Source organism: Ixodes scapularis, unplaced genomic scaffold (assembly GCF_016920785.2).
Source record: "Ixodes scapularis isolate PalLabHiFi unplaced genomic scaffold, ASM1692078v2 PGA_scaffold6__148_contigs__length_123643588, whole genome shotgun sequence".
NCBI classification, from domain to species: Eukaryota; Metazoa; Arthropoda; class Arachnida; order Ixodida; family Ixodidae; genus Ixodes; species Ixodes scapularis.
Window position 1 is genome coordinate 117,685,328 of NW_024609881.1, and position 16,227 is coordinate 117,701,554.

A 16,227-nucleotide genomic window follows, 5' to 3' on the forward strand; every position below is an offset into this window, starting at 1 on the left:
TAAGTTCATATTTCAACCCGAAGAATATACTAATATCGCTTTAGTGGGACCCCCATAGTACGTAATATAATACATCATCCTCATATTCGTCAAAATTACTTCTCGATTGCTACTAAAACCTGAATTGAAATACGAGTATCAGCTGCTTAGTGAAGCGCCAGCGAGGTGACATGCTCCTTGGCTCAAGAAGCGCTTGCTTAATTTTCGTAATTTTGCTGCAGCCTGTGTTCTTGACCGAGCACACGACTGGAGCTGTTTCTTGAAACGCGGACAGGCACAAAAGCTCAATTTCGCGGACAGATAAGTCGCACGGTCGAGGCATACGAGTTAGCTAAAAATTACTCTCGGTGGAACAATTTTGTAGCCCTCGCCGCTTTCCTTAGATGATAAAAACTAATTAGAGTCTATTACCGTTTCTCCGGAGCCCATAGTTTCGGTTTTGATTGAAGTCTCCGAAACTAAAGTTTGACATAAAAGGAACAAAAAACACCGGCAAAACAAAACTATGCTCGGCAAGTTTATGCGCACCGGCTACACTTAACTGTCTCAATTCAAATACCCATAAATTTGGGCATTGAACAAAAGAAAATTTGTTAAATTGAATGCGCCACCCATTCAGGCGGCCCGGCCGAGCCGACGCGACCTGGACTCAGCCGCCATGTTTGTTTGGTGGTGACGCCCCCTATAGGTCGCTGGAGTCGCGAATAAGCGACGGCGGCAACCAGACAACCTGCAAGCCGGTTGTCTGGTTGCGTTGTCGCTCATAGATGGCGGTAGCTGTCCGGAGTTTTGTGTCATCATTTGTTTGCTGGCGGACACGATCCTGGGGAAACTAGCTTTGAACAGTTCCGCTGTAAAAGCAAATGGAAAAGCAAGAATCACGAGCATATAATATTCCGCGTGCTTCATTTTTGAATCTGTCGATGACAATATAATCTTCTGCAACCCGATTCGGGCAGATGAATAAAAGTTTCTCGTCCGATTAAACACTCGCGTTATTCGCACGGAACATCTTGGGTAAATAAGTTTTGGTCGCCCGTCTTTTTTGTTCTCGGTCTTTTGCGCCGCATTCCTAATTTGTGTTCACCGAGAGCATTATACATGGTTAAAGTCGGCGAACAACGTGAGGAGTTTATGTACAGGAGACAGGAAAGGTGCCACACAAAGAGCGTGCGGCGTTTCGTGCCCTGGCTCTGCTTGCCGGTCTTTGTCTTAGCGTGCCTGTAAAGAAAAAAAATAAGGGGGGTTTGAATTTGTACAAGACAACTCACTCCCCCCCCCCCCCCCCCCTCAAAAAAAAAGTTTTTGTGTTTAATTTTTCGTACGACACTAAGACAGCAATCAGGACGAGCAATGGAAGGATCCCAGCGAATGAGGAAGCTCGGAATACGACCGTCGTAAAAGAACGAGTTTACGCCCATTCCGTAATAAACGCACACCCCTCAATTGCGTAACATTTGAAAAACACACGAAATAGGTATATTTACACATTGTTTGCATAAGAAGTGCTCATCCGCCAGTTTTACAGGATTATTTTCACGCATCTATGTAACGTTTGGTTCTTTTATGCCGCTTAGAGCCCACAGATTGAGTTTATGGCCATAAATAGACTATATCGCAGAAAGTGTTCTAGTACCCCTTTAAAGTAAAGCGGAGCGTAAGGGCGGGGCCGCAATGAGACGCCCGGAACCAGTCACGCATAAACGAAAAAGATTTAACCTTATAAGAAAAAACTCAGTCAGTTGGTGCAATTGTTGTCTACTGCTAAAACGGGGTGCTCTATACATGCGAAGGGTACTCACAGGTGCCTGAGGCTAGGAGCTGAAGCTTCACAGTGTTCAGCTGCTCTTCAACCGTGAATTGAGTCAAATCCAGTATGCTCAGTAGGTACCCGAGGAAGCACGCCACGTCATTGTATATCTCTCCGCTTACGGACGCCGACTGGAGATTCGCAACACACTGCACCAAAAGCAGAAAAAAAAAGAAAAAAAAATGGCGACGCTTGTTAAACCTTTTTTTGGTAAGTCAATGATGGTGGAAAATTGTATGAGAGCTATAGATGCTGATCGTAATCGCACACACTGAAAGCTAAAGCTGCAGTCGCCCTGCGTGTACATGATGCAAGAGACTTTGTTTACTGCGAAGTATTTTTGCTGCATATATATAAGTATGCTTGAAGGCGGGGTTACGCAGCTTATAGGCCCTTTTTGTTGTTTACAAACATGAACTGCCGCTTGCGTCCCAAGCGACTAAAGCGCGAAACACATGTACGACGAAACCTTCCGATCCGACGTGTGGACTGCCGGAATGACCTTGGGGGGAGAGGGTTTTCGTAGCATCGGAGAGCATTGAAAACCCTCGCCTCCGACCGTCGTATTGCACGGTCGGACGTCGGATCGGACGGTTTCGTCGTACATGTGTTTCGCGCTTTACGGTCGCTCCGTTTTTGCAAACCTGTCAAACTTGCGTATGTCACCAGTGCTATAGAAAGCAGAAATGCTACACGAAAAACAAAGTTGGAGGTTTGGCGTGTGTCTTCTACTGTACGCTTTAGCGTCTTGGAGGAGACAAGTTGGTTTACAGGAATTAATATTCGAAGGTAGTAACTATATTTCGACGACCACTTTCAAAATAATATTGAATATTGTTTTGACGTCCGTGACGCCACTTCCTGAAGACGTGAAGATATTTTTAAAAAAGTTTGGCGTCCCCCGTAAAAAATATATTTGCCCTTATTTCGACGTCTCAAACTTGGAGCTTCGGAGCCCGGACTGGGCTTGCAATCAAAAATGGTGGTTAAAAAAAAAAAAATTTTGCTTGCAGGCAGTGTCGCGGTTCGACACACATTTTTCGAAAACAAATATCATGCAGTCGAATGATTTTTTTTATGACCTTTTACTTAATGTAATATACAAAAAAAAAATCTTAAAGTATATTAGCTATTAGGCCGCACGTAACGTTTACTTGGTTGTGCCCAACATTTCAGAATGCGGCACTGCTGCATTTCACGAGTTATTTCCCGTGATTTATACAGACGAAGGATCTGAATGCCGTGCCATAAAAGTTGCAATTGATTGGAAAATGCGTGTATCTTGTACAACCGTTAAAATCCCCAAATTTTACTTTTTTTTCTGTTTGTACGTTCTCTAGCCTTTGACAGCGATCTTACTTGTGGTGAAACAATGTAATACACTTGACCCGCTATCTCTCCTAATTCATCTGTTCATTTTTCATACGGCTAATCAGTGCTGCACAAGCAAACATGCAAATGTCCGAAGCAAAAAAAGAAAAGAAGAAAATCAAAAGAGAAGTAGATTTTAAAAACAACACGAAACCAGAAACATACCACACCTTTAAAAAAATAAACTTACCACAAATTCGTTGGCAATGAAGCGACTGAATTTAGGCTAGAAAAATAACAGAAACAGTATAAGCACAGGTGCAACGTCTTTTTATTTGAGATTAAAAATCGGCTCTTATTTGCTCAAAAGAATCGCGTGACAAATGGAGCCCAGTTCACACACTCAGGCAGCGCAGTGTCAGAGCTGCTGCATACAGTCCCTTTCACACATTTGCGACCTCTTAGAACCGAGTGCCTTGGAACCTCTTAACATCTCTTTCGACGAGAGGACACACTGGCGCCATCTTTTAGGTGGCAGTGGAAACTTGAGGGTCCAGCATGTTTTCTATTTTTTCTCGCGCATTATCCTTTCTTTTTTGGCTCGAAAAACTTTTGTGAACGTTATAAACGAGCCTTTCTTATAGTTATAACGCACATTTGACCTCGGAACTCCCGCAAAACCTTCGCTCTTGTGAAATGCAGTTCCAGGGTCACCGCATAGATGGCGCCAGCGTGCCAGTGTGTTCTCTCGTCCTGTGAAATGTTAAGAGGTTTGAACAGGTCTCGTCTCTCTCGGTCGTACTCGGTTGCAAGTGTGTAAACGGGCTTTACTGGTACTCCTGTCTGTTCGACCTCGGCGCCGAGCTAGCTTGTGCGTCAGCAGGAAAAGGCAGGGTCGCACGGAGCGATGTGGCGCTACGCTCTGCGATCACAGGCCTTATCAATAAGTTCCAATACTCCGTTTTATTTTAAGTCCTACCGCAGCAGACGCTAGGACTTGAAGGAGCCAATCAAGCCGCGCCAAAAGTGCGTCGTCACTGCGCTCCTTATTTTGTTGGGGTTCGCCATCGTCGACCAAACCAATGACGCCTAGTAAATGCGCCGCAAACCGGCCTATTTTTTTCTTTTTTGGCGTGATTGGTTTAGTACGTGATAATTAACAAACCTACACAAACAAGGAACGCCGTGACGGTGCACTTTTAGCGCTCTTTGCTGGCTTTGTCGGATGGTATAATAGACCTTTGCATCGCTTATCACCCGAGCGAAAAATGTCGAGTCACTGAGCTGTGGACGCATGTGCAGGTTCTGATCTACCGCACAGCAGAGCAACAGCGCATGCTCAGAAGGCGTTCCGTGGCGTAGCAGATGAAAATGGCAGCGCGCAGAAAGCTATTTGGCGCATTAACTATCTTTACACTTTTTTAAAAACATGCTTTTCGTGTAAGGCTATTCAAATTATGAGGCGCTGGAGAAAACCAACCTTCTGCGTTAAGTCCTTATTTCGAACTCTTTTTTGTAGGCCATTTGTCCATTGAAAAGTCTGCGGGAAAGGCCTCAGTGCGCACCTCGTATCGCTGCGTCGCAGTGTTCTTCCGCTGCATAAAGGTCGTCTGCTTTCATCGCCGTCACCATGGCAACGAACGCAAATTTTCCCAACGCCGTCTGCTTGCCAAAGTTGAATAGTTTTTGTAAGGAGTAGCCGTAGACTGTTGCCGCGAAGCGGCATGAACTCAGGCGGTGGGTTGGGTTAACACGCTCCCCAGTGATACACGCGCCGTCCGAAAAGGTCACTCGGCGTTCGTTACCATGGTGACGGCGATGAAAGCAGACGGCCTTTATGCTGCGGAAGAACGCTGCGGCTGAGCGATACAAGGTGAGTGCTGAGGCGCTTCCCTCATGCTTTTCAATGTGCGGAACGCGAATAAAAAGAGTTCGAAATAAGGACCTAACGCAGAAGGCTGGTTTTCTCCAGCGCCCCATAATTTGAATAACCTTACATGAAAAGCGTGTTTTTTTTTTTTTAATACGTGACATAGGTCTAAAGTATCAAACTGCCGGTGACTTTTCCAAAGGTCTATAGATTCCTTTCGAGAAACTGCCCTCTGTTGGCAGCTGTGGGATCCCTGCACGATGGCGGTCTAAAACCCTAACGTCACGACGCACTGAAAAAAAAAAAAAAAAGAAAAAGCTGAGGAGCGCGGTGACGTTGCATTTTCGACGCTGTTTGATTGGCTCGTCGGTTCATGGTGTTGTCCACGCTCCGACGTTCGCTATCTTATGGAATGACTTGCACGTCCCTCGATGCAGTTGTTCCAACGTTGTGCATGCAGTGGTTCCGACCATCTAATAATCGGCACGTGACTTTCTAAAGGGGTTTATAGACCTTTCCAGCTCTTATCACCTGGGCGAAAAATGCTGAGTCACTGAGCTGTGGACGCACGCGCAGCGTCTGATATACCGCACAGCAGATCAAGAGCGTTCCACAGCCCAGCAGAAAAATATGGCAGCTCGCAGAAGGTGATTTTTGCAAAGGTCTACAGCGGTCGGCTGCACTTGGGAGTGAAACGAAGTATAACATAACAATTGCGTATGGGCCGTTTGGATTGAGCTATTTTTTAGGACGCATGTCGAACCTAACTCCGCCATTAAGAAAGAACGAACTTACGTCGGTCGGTAGCACGCTCTGGCAGGCATCGCTCTGCTCACACTGAAAGGATAGGTTCAAACATTTGAAGCGCTCATTAATGGAATCTCCAAACGTTGTCGGGAGGGGGCAAGACTTGCGAGCGCGTGAGAACGCTCGTTCTTTCACTGCACTAAGTTCGAGTTTATTTTAACTCGTCATGCTGAGGTGGGTGTCTCTCAATTAACGAGGTTGCGTGTAATTAATGTGCACAATTGTACACGGTATAGCAGATTTAGTGCAAAATCGTTTACCGAAGGAGTCGAGCTATAGAGCTTTCCTACATTGTTTACGTTCCCTCCCGTAACTCTATTCGTAACCCTTTTACTATCCACAAGAGCATCTAACCGTCACGCCCCTAGCGGCTAGGTTTAAACCTAAACCAGTGGGGACATCAACATGTATTATTAAAGTGCTTCTTAACGAACCCTCCCCCCCCCCTCCCCCAAATAAAGAATTTGAACCCTTCATCAGTTCGTACATTTCCCGCTAAATTTAACGGGGAAAGTGACATCACGTGACTTAGTACCATTTCATTTTCCGCGCTATATTTAGCGAGGAAGTTTCATGTCACGTGACTTGAGGTCACACGATCTTTACAATAATATTGTTTCCCCTCTAAATTTAGTGGGAAAACTAGCGTCACGTCACCTAACTACGTGACCTGCGCCAATTCAGTTTCTCTGTCAACTTTGGCGGAAAAACTGATGTCACGTGGCCTGCCGTCAAGAAACCTACCCACGGATTCACTTTCGCCGCTACATTTTACGAGAAACCTAGTTACCCTGCCAAATGTGGCGGGAAAAGTAATGCCCCGTGACCCACGCACCAAGTCACCACGTTCTCTTTTAGAGAAACGCGTACAGCATTGGGCAATGCTTTACCTGCGCATCGTTTCCTTCTGGTACGGGCACATCGAACACAATGGGCGTGCCGCAGGTGGCGTCATCGATGCTCGGGTCGACTTGACAGAACGCGTCGCTGGCGTGGGAGGCATCGTCACAGTACGAAGCGAGGAAGTCCATCGCAGTCACTGTGTGGAGGGACGGGGGAACAACGTGTTCGATTAATACCACTTAGATGATAAGGCCTGCGAGTGACGTCATCGTTGGTGGATCCGAGACTCGCCCCAAACGGCAAACAGGCCGAAGCTCGGCGACATCTGCCGTTCGCGGAGCGAATGCTAAATTAAAATTTACAATGTTTTCACGACTACCCAGGCAGCACGCCGACACTGGGCCAGCGTCGGGGGAATATTGCTCACAATATTGGCCCAGTTTCGTGTTTTTCACCACGGCCCAGTATTGGGCCAATGTCGGTTAACGATCGTTCTAAAAATGGGCCAGAATCGGCGATATCATTCGAGTTCTGGGCAGAGACGGGCGAATATCGGTTAACATGGCCGCGGCCGCTGCGGTGTCAGCGGACTTGGGCCAAGCCAACGTTACTATAGAATTAACCGATCAGTTAGGAAACTGCAATAGAACCTGCTCTGAAAAAGCGGCACCGATCCGTACTCGAGAATCGAGCTGATAGCGATCGCAACGCCGCCATTTCTCCCGCACCGGCCACTCGAGGAACTGCACGTGACTTCTATTTCGGCTTTAATCGGCCATTTTGGCTCAGATACGGTGGAAGGGGCTTCATGGGTGCCACCCCCGACTCCCAAACGGACGCACCGCAAATTACTGCCGAAGTTAGGATGCGCCTAGGTCGGGACGCGCTACCTGAAGTCACCTCTGTGACATGGTTGTAGAAAAACAATATTAATTGTGCAACAAATTTTGTAAACTAAAGACTTTAGAAAACATCACGCCCCCCCCCCCCCCCCCCCCCCGTTTTGCACTAATCCCCAATAAAAGTTACTACAAAAAGAGTTTTCTTTTCCGTTTGTTTGTACGGGAAAACCCAGTTCCAGCCGCGGATTGCCCGGCGCGCCCTCGCCGCGATTGGCCGGCGCGATTGACCGCAATTCAGTATTGTTTTAGAAAAGGTCAAGAATTCCTAATACCGGCCGATGTAGCCGGTTCAGACTCGACAAATTACCGGAAAACGGCGCTGGACACTGTATATCAGCGTGGCGTTGGCCGACCCAAGTGATGTCCCGCTGACATCGGCTATATCACGGTAATACTGGCCCGATATTTACGATTCAGCGCCAATATCGGCAGTGTCAAAATGATAGTGGCCCGATTTCTACGATCTGACGCCAATATTGGCGCAATACTGTATGCTGCCTGGGTACATACATTGAAATCAACCTACACTCTAACAAACGTTTAAAAATAAAGTGCATCTGATTTTCCTTGAGGCGCCGGGGAAAAGCAATCGCTGCGATCTATGTTAAAAAATGAAAGCCGTTTACAACTCCCTGTAACGCCAAATTAGAGCGCAGCTCTTGAGGAGGAGGAGGGGAAGGTACGGAGAGGAAGCTATGCCCCTCATCCTCTCCTGCTCGCCTCCCATTTAGAGGAACATTTCCCGCTAAATTTAGCGGAAAAAATTCCCGCTAATTTTAATGGGGTAATTTTTTCATAATGCACCGCGCGGTCACGCCGCTCAAGCCGGAAACGGGAGCCTTATGGTACGTTTACACCTGAGAATAAATCCGCTGCCGCGGGAGCGGATTCGCTCTTGGTGGCGGCGGCGAAGAGCGGGTTGTGTTTACATCTATTTCCTTCGAGGGGCGGCGGCGGCGCCGGCTGCGGCAGCTGCACTTGCACTATAGAAAGTATTGAGATAACGAAAAACTATACTCACAGTTCTGACCACTTCTTCCGAATACTTCTGCTACTAAAGGGTAGATATTGTAAAACTGGTAACCATTGAAGCCCAAAGAAAGGATTTTGGTCGTGACGCACTGAAATCAAAAAGAAAGCTTTATATATCATTATTTTTTAAAGCGAGACTTCTGTCGGTGGTTGTGCGGAGTCGCTCCCAAGTGTTTTCCAACTTCTGCGATAAAATTTCAAAAGTGCGGCTTTCCAAAGGTGCGGCTTTTCAAAAGTGCGGCTTTTCAAAAATGCGGCTTTTCAAAAGTGCGACTTTTCAAAAGTGAGTGCGGCCATCTAGTAGCCGCTGCTCCAACTATCCGAGTCCGCCATTGTTTGGGCACATAGTGAGCGTGTATTGGACACGAGTGCATCGTCAGCGTTCGGCGAAGACTCGGATCCAATCACACGCTTCGTGACCAAGAGATGGTGAGCAACAATGTTGCTCGAGGTACCTTTGAAAAGGGGTCAAGTGAATCGCTTTACAGCGGTGTTTCTTATACTGTGCTGTCCTGTGTCCCATCAACCAAATATTTTAATTTAGTTACCTTACAGGTTCTCTCGGGCATTACATATGGAGGAAATCAACGCAACAAACGATAACGTGATAGTATAAAGAAAAATTATATGTTATCGTGTCGCGACCACCTTTTTTGCGCTCGGACAGCCAGTGGCTTAGAAAATGTATTAAACTTACCATAAAAATTGCAGACACGTCCTGGAAAATTGAAACAAAATACAAAATTATTTCAGTTTTTTTATGTAATCGTGTAGAGCTGTATGATGCTCAGTTTGTGAAAGTATTGATATATTTTCGATAATTTCTATAGTCACTGACAGCATTTCCAATTACCGTAGATTGATTGATTGATTGCATCGACGCTTCTGGCTTCGTGATTGGTTTTTGTCATTCTTATCGGCCAAATGCAACAATCTCATTGGCTGCGGAACCGTGTTCTCAAAATCCGCAACGCACGGCGTTTTTTTTTTTTTTTTTTTGCGTGTTTTAATTGGCAGCGTTTAGCATGAATTTAGGTCACCTTCACTTTCGCTAGGGATACGTAGAGTTACCTATAGCTCCTGACAAGCTGGTTATCTTGTTTCTAATCTTGAACATGCTCTTGAACATCATGATGTATAAAACTAGCATGAACCTGTCTCCAAGCACCTTAATATTCTAGCTGTTGTCGTAGACATAAACTCGCAGGCCAGTCCGACACGAAGAACAAAAGTAGTTATTGAAAGACAAAAAAAAAACTACAAATGTTTTTGTTCACTTATTAGCGTTGTGTTTTCTTTGGACTTGGGATACTACGTTTATTTTCAATAAGTTTCAAAATATTTAAGAGATTTTTTTTCTTTGATGTTAACGCAGATGTGAAATGTCTATTCTCATGATGTCCCTTATACCCCTTCCGCACCATTTCAAGATTAAGAACATCACAGTCCTAGGTCAGCTTAGCACAATTAACGAGCACTCGTTTCATGACATGCTAGAGCTCCGCGGTTTTGATACACAGAAAATATGTTTCAGGAATGACTAGGCGGCTGCACAAGAAAAAGGCTTACCGACACAGTCTTGTTGCATAGGTTCCGGTTATTGTCGTTGTAGCACTGATAAAAAGAGACACGTAGTTAGGAACTGAGCACTCGCGAAGGCTAGCAGATTTTGTGACGTCAAAATATAACGGTACTTCAGCCCAAACATAAATAGTGTAGACCAAAAGCGAGAGATGTCGCCACTTACGCCGCGGTGCCACTGCTCATACATCTATACAAAAGGCAGTCTTCAGACATTGGCTGAGGCGTGCTTTTTCCTCGTTTGAAGGCCCTGCCACGATGTCCTACGAAAACTGTCCGCAGACAAGTTCGGAGCATACATGCGTATGAAGCAAGCATGCTTTCAAGATAGGTATCTCCGGATGTAATTCTCCTATCCTCTCTGCAACAAACACCCTGTTTTTGTATGATGTATAATCAGGGGCGGATCCAGACCTCCATTTTAGGGGGGGCGGTTCCTTGGTGTAAAACGGCGGGGGAGGGGGGGGGGAGGGGAGTGTTTATATTTTTTGTGGAGTTATCGTTTTTACTAAACTCTGATAACATAACATAATTTTGAGAGCTTTAGTATCGGTTTACCTGTCGTTGATGAACTCTTTGAATTAAAACCTTTCGGGTGACCACGCTAAAGGTAAGTATCTAGAAAATTGTGGTGGCACTATCCTTTCTGAAACTTGGGTTTCAGACCGACACTACGTGAGCAGTCGATATAGGGCAGCTTAAAGACATTGCCTTGGCAGACATTCTGGTTGGAGCTAGTGCTCAACTGCTGCGGCAACGGGAAGAGCGGCTTAAATCAATGGAGCAAGTACGTTGCAAACAAGCGACAAAAATGGCCCGCGGGCCATTTTTGTCGCTTGTTTGCAACTTACTTGCTCGCGGCGTCAAAACCCTGTTGACGCAGCGAGCGAAACGAAAGCTGCCAGGCAAGTTCGTCGGTTGTTCGCCGTATATTTGGAATGTCCAGAGCGCAGCACATGCGGCATTGCCAACCCAAACTCGTGTATTCACATGTTCTGGAAGCAACTCGAGAGAACGAAAGCGAATAATTGTTGAATATTTTTGAAAGCATGTTGCAGTTCGGCAACTATAACTTTTAAACTTAGACAAGACCTTGAACCAGCAATTGATCCTTCCAAATTATATTCAATTGCACTTCGTCTGGATATTTTCTGTATGAAAGGAACACTTGTTTCTGGGTAGTTAGCTCATTCGTCAGGGGTCGAGAGGACAGGTGCAGAGATATGATAAGGCAGAACGGTTGTCCGGTCGGCGAATCTCAACTCGACTAAAGGCCGATCACGACTGCAGCATGGATGTTTGGGAGTCGGTGTTCACTCGAACGGGCACAGGCACTGTCTATTTAATTTATGTATAGTCGCATCTTTGAAAGGGCTAGTTTTGCCCAAGTCCCTAGGTAGGGAATTCGAAGCCGCAGTTGGAAACCAGCAAGCCCCGCCTCTGTTCCGTTCGATACACACATATTCGCTCCTGCAAAGCCGCGCGAAAGCTCTGCCGTCAATCCACAGAAGCCGCGTTTAACTCGAAAAGTAAAGACGGCGCCAAGGGGAGATAAGGGGTAGTGGGCGCCTTTCCTAAAATATGTCCCGCCACCCTAAGTTGAAACGGCATTGTATACGAATAAATGCCTACGGCGTCGGCTTGAGGACCCCGTGTAAGCAGCCTCCAGCCTTTAGGGTGCTCCTACCGTTTATCTTTCTTTTATTAGCTTCCCGCCATGAGAAGTCGTACCGCAGGCAGTATGAAGCCCATTAGAGGAAACATCTCCCCCTTCTGGCGCTCGTCGGCTTCTTTCTGTATTCCGCGCTGCGGCGCTGATCCTCAGTGAGGGATGGAGGCGAGGACGAAAGCGGGCTTATGTTAAAGACAAGGTCGTGGGGAAGTCCGGAGCGTCTTCAGGAGAAGCTCAGACCCAGACTACACTGTACCCAGAGCATTTGCTTCCTCTCTCAGTTGAGAAGAAAAGCAATTGGTCACCTGGTTGTACAAGCTGCATCCTGCGTCGATTGCTTACGTTTTTTCTTCGAGCTGACGAAGAACCCCGGGGGGGGGGGGGGGGGGGGGGGGGGGGCCTGGCGAAGCGTTTGGGGGGGGGGTGCGATCGCCCCCACCGCCCCCCCCTTGGATCCGCTCCCACTGTGTATATTCAGTGTCACTGCGGCTTTGCTACCGGGTTCAAGCAGGCGGCCTCGCGGCCAATTATAGAGGAAGGCTCGAGAGAAACGCAGAGTTAATGCTTCTGTACCACTAATTGCACAGCCGCTTAAGTTGATCTCGCTGTGCAGGTAGCGCGAAAAAACTTCGCATTAGAAAGAGCTTAGAAAACGCAGATACAACGCCTTAAACGCCGTGAGTTCGCGGCTATACAGGCGTGGCGCAGCGTCCATGCAGACGCTATTTAATCTTGAGCTCAGCATACTTTTTGTCTAGGTAGATTCGTGGGAAACAGCCGCCATACACGCATACATACATCTATCCTACAAACCAGCAAGTCACGTGGGATCGGACTTTTTGGAGGCGCAACGGGGGACAGCGGGTGCATCACTGGGTCGAGTGTCAACCCACCCACCCCCCCTTTACACCGCTTCGTGGCAACAGTCTACGGATGGTTCCTTAAAAGTATTAACCCACTTGGGCCACCCGTACGCGGCGCTTCGCGGCGCACCACCGGCGGCCCAAACCCCTCTGTCCGCCATTGTCGGAACTTCCGCTCCCATCGGGACGAGGAGCGATGCGTCGTTTTAAGTCGGACCGTAGCTCACGCTACGAGCTAACGGAGCCAGTCAAGTTGCGCCAAAAGGCCATCGTCATGGCGCTCGTCGTCTTCGTGCGTACCTTCTGGACCAATCACGCACTGTGGATGCGTCATATCCTATACCTTTGGAAATGCGTTAGAATATTGCCCTTGTGTATGGAGCCGTCTTTGGTTTGTACGGTCGTGGTTTGGATTGGACTGAACCGGTTTCGTCCAATCCAAACCACAAATATCTAAACCACAATTTATTCTAAAGAATAAATTGTGGTTTAGATGTTCAAAATGTTTTTCGTGATATTCAGCTGTAATAGTAGGCCGATCGCACTGTGGATGGTATTAAATGCTTCCGTGGGCACTGTCTTCTTGAGGTTTTCTTAGGATTTGGCGAAAAACCTGAAGCGAAAAGGCGCCTGTTCCGGCAGATTTAACAAATATTTGGTTATGTATTTATTAAACGTAGCCTGCGGCGTTCAGAAAGCATTATCGCAGGAAAACGAGACAGGCAAAAATATTTGAATGTAAAAAAATAGACACAAGCATTAATAAACTTGACTATCAAGAAAGCAAAAAAAAAAAAAAAAGACATCACAGAAAAAAATAACATTCATCTCTTTCGATTAACAATGGATGACAAATATATGGATAGAAACGTCATAGGAACCTGAGTGACTCTTGGATCTTATGATTATTTTAAAGGGGCGATGCAACAATTTTTGTACTTTGCGCAAATACCGCTTAGAACGGATCCCTGACGTTAATGACATATAAAATAAGCGTTCGTTATTCACCCCACGTAAAAGAAGTCCCAGAAACAAATTAAAGAAAAACGAGCAGCGTTCACCCCCTCAACTCGCAGCCAGAACAAGCGGCCACGCGATCTGGAGCCGATTATATGCCGCCAATGTTGATTATATAGCCACGTGCTGGGGTTGGCAAAGCGCAGGACACGCGCTGAGTTCCAGACATGGTTGTGGCTCGGCTATTGTCGTCGTTGCAGCGATCGATTGGACGGGGGCACTACCCGAATGCTTCTTGAACTATAGTAATAATCACAAGCCCAAATCGAGTGCCAACGCAATGCTCGGGTCCAATCTATGAACCGCATTCAAATATCGTCACATGGGTGTACTGCGATCCCCACTTTACGTCATCAAATTTTGAAAAGAAGAGATTGATTGAAAATGAGCGCTTTTTTCCTTGAAATTACACCGCAACAAAGGAGTTTCGTGGCCAGTGGCGTAGCGTGCGAGTATCCTTGAGCCTGACTAGTGCCAGTAAGCTCGTGTAAAGTGAAAATCATTCCAATTGAAGATCGTTGCACCGCTCCTTTAAGGTGAAGACTTAGCTCTATAATCTTTTATTGTGTAATATATTTAAATTCAGGAGAAAAAAAAAACTAATTGTCTAATACACGTATAAACTAAAAATATGTTTGTATATTCTTTGTGACTAAACTTTTGCGTCGTTGTTTTTCACTGCGTCCACGACGTCGAGATTACTATAGTTCGTCCTCGAGCAACTTCGAACGAGTTCCACCGAACTTATCTTGTAGCTGGCGTTGTATTCACTTGTTGTCGTTAAATGGTTCCGTGTGAGAGCGAACAAATTACACACGGGGTAAATCTTCTCACTATAAATATTATTGCGTATTATAAACACCTTGAAAACCCTAAACCCAGGAAGAAGAAAAATGAGGAGCTACACACAGAGGTCCCTTTTTTGTTCATCGATCTTGGGTCTCTAAGGTTCTTAAAGTTAATCAGTTTGTCTCCATGTTATCTATATGTTTTACCGTTAATATTTTTTTGCGTGAAAAAGATTTCAAAAGTCATCGCTATATTCAGTTTAACATGTCTTTACTATCATTGCGTTTTTTTGGTGCTGTGTAAAGGCGCTTTTTGCTCTGTTCTCGAAGGGCTGATGTGTAGCTGACAAAAAAGAAAAAAAAGAAAATAGAAAGGAAGGCCAGGAAACACCCTAATTTTCTTCCTTCCAGTCGCCACAATTGTTCCCGCCTTGAATTATAATGTCCACCAAAGTTCGTGCAAACTATACTCATTAAATCTCAAAAAAAAAAAAAAAAAAACCGAGCAGAGACGGTAAAGCATACGTCCTTTTGAAAATAAGTTCGGTACGTCAGCTTCTAATACACACATATATATATAACCCTATTGAAAACCTAACATCTTGGCCTTCCACAGTTTACCAATACATCTTGAAACATACAGTTCGGTACCCTCTAAATGATGAATGAGATATTAATTATATTACCATAGAAGATATATATACAGTAGGGTACGACAACAGTAAACTCACCGAGTCGATTCCATAGACGTTCGGAAAGGTCATACTAGTGCAGGCCCCTGCAAAAAAAGATATTGCTTTTTTTGGCCGGGAACTGGCAAGGCAGAGTGAAGATATCGGCCGAAGACGATCGGCTCGACGTCTGGGAGTATACAAAATGTTTAATATAAATTCGTATTTTTAGTCGTGAGTTATACGGCGAGTGAGACATAATACAAGAACAATAAGTCGAATAATTACCTAAAATTTGTTAATTGAGGTTTCAACTAGTTGAAATGAACATATTGCTTCATCATAGCAGAAAAGAAAAAAAAATTGAAACTAGGGACCAAAAAATAAGACAACGCCACACCGTTTTAAAACTCAAGGTTGTTGTTTTTTTTTCCCCACTATATTCGTTCACCAGCTCGCCTGTACAGAAACCCTTATTTCACGTTGTTCCAAATAGAAATTTCAAGAGCCTCGTCGAAAACCCACAGATGAGTAAATATTAGAAAGACCTTAGCGCGTGGGAAGCGCGATGGCGCGCTAAGGTTACCACTGGTGCAACAGGCGTAAGGCTGGCTGTGCTAAAAACGCGGAAGATAAAATCTTATCCGTTCTCGTCTTTTATGTCCTTCCCTTATTTATATCTTGAGATTATCATCCGCGTTTTCTGGGGCCGTCTAACTTGGGACCGTTTTGACCTACGACGGGTCTACCTCTCGTGCGACAGCTCGCCTACACTCATCATCGAGGTTGATACGTGTGAAGAGGGCAAGTCGTCTGCTACTTTTGCACGGGTTGTGATGACGTCAGAACGACACTGAGCTCTGATTGGCTTTCATTGAAAGGATAGTGGATAGACCTCAATGCTAGACGCCTCGAGGTCTACCCACTATTCTTCAATCAGAACCAATCAGCGCTCGGCGTTCTGACGTCACCGCAACCCGTGCAGAAGAAGCAGACGAACTTGCGCTCCGTATAGGAACGCCGCCATCTTGAATTGTCGTCACTTCCAGTATGGGCGAAA

At 45.8% G+C, this 16,227-nt stretch overlaps 1 protein-coding gene across 1 annotated transcript; it reads right to left on the reverse strand.

Moving 5' to 3' along the window:
* Positions 1 to 763: 763 nt before the first annotated feature.
* LOC115311108 lies at positions 764 to 10,228 on the reverse strand. The gene is made up of 8 exons (XM_042294592.1): positions 10,145 to 10,228; positions 9,273 to 9,293; positions 8,565 to 8,664; positions 6,689 to 6,837; positions 5,787 to 5,828; positions 3,372 to 3,407; positions 1,803 to 1,959; positions 764 to 1,221 (listed from the first exon to the last, which is right to left on the reverse strand). The coding sequence occupies exons 2-8, from the start codon at positions 9,273 to 9,275 to the stop codon at positions 1,133 to 1,135; spliced, it is 576 nt and encodes a 191-aa protein (XP_042150526.1). The 5' UTR covers positions 9,276 to 9,293; positions 10,145 to 10,228; the 3' UTR covers positions 764 to 1,132.
* Between the last annotated feature and the right edge of the window lie 5,999 nt (positions 10,229 to 16,227).

Bases quoted from the DNA above. Each gene is read 5' to 3' on its own strand.
- LOC115311108 (XM_042294592.1), bottom strand. The intron at 1,960-3,371 runs GTAAGTTTATTT...CTTTTGGTGCAG, and splicing joins TCATTGCCAACGAATTTGTG to TGTGTTGCGAATCTCCAGTC. The intron at 1,222-1,802 runs GTGAGTACCCTT...TTTTCTTTACAG, and splicing joins GCTCCTAGCCTCAGGCACCT to GCACGCTAAGACAAAGACCG.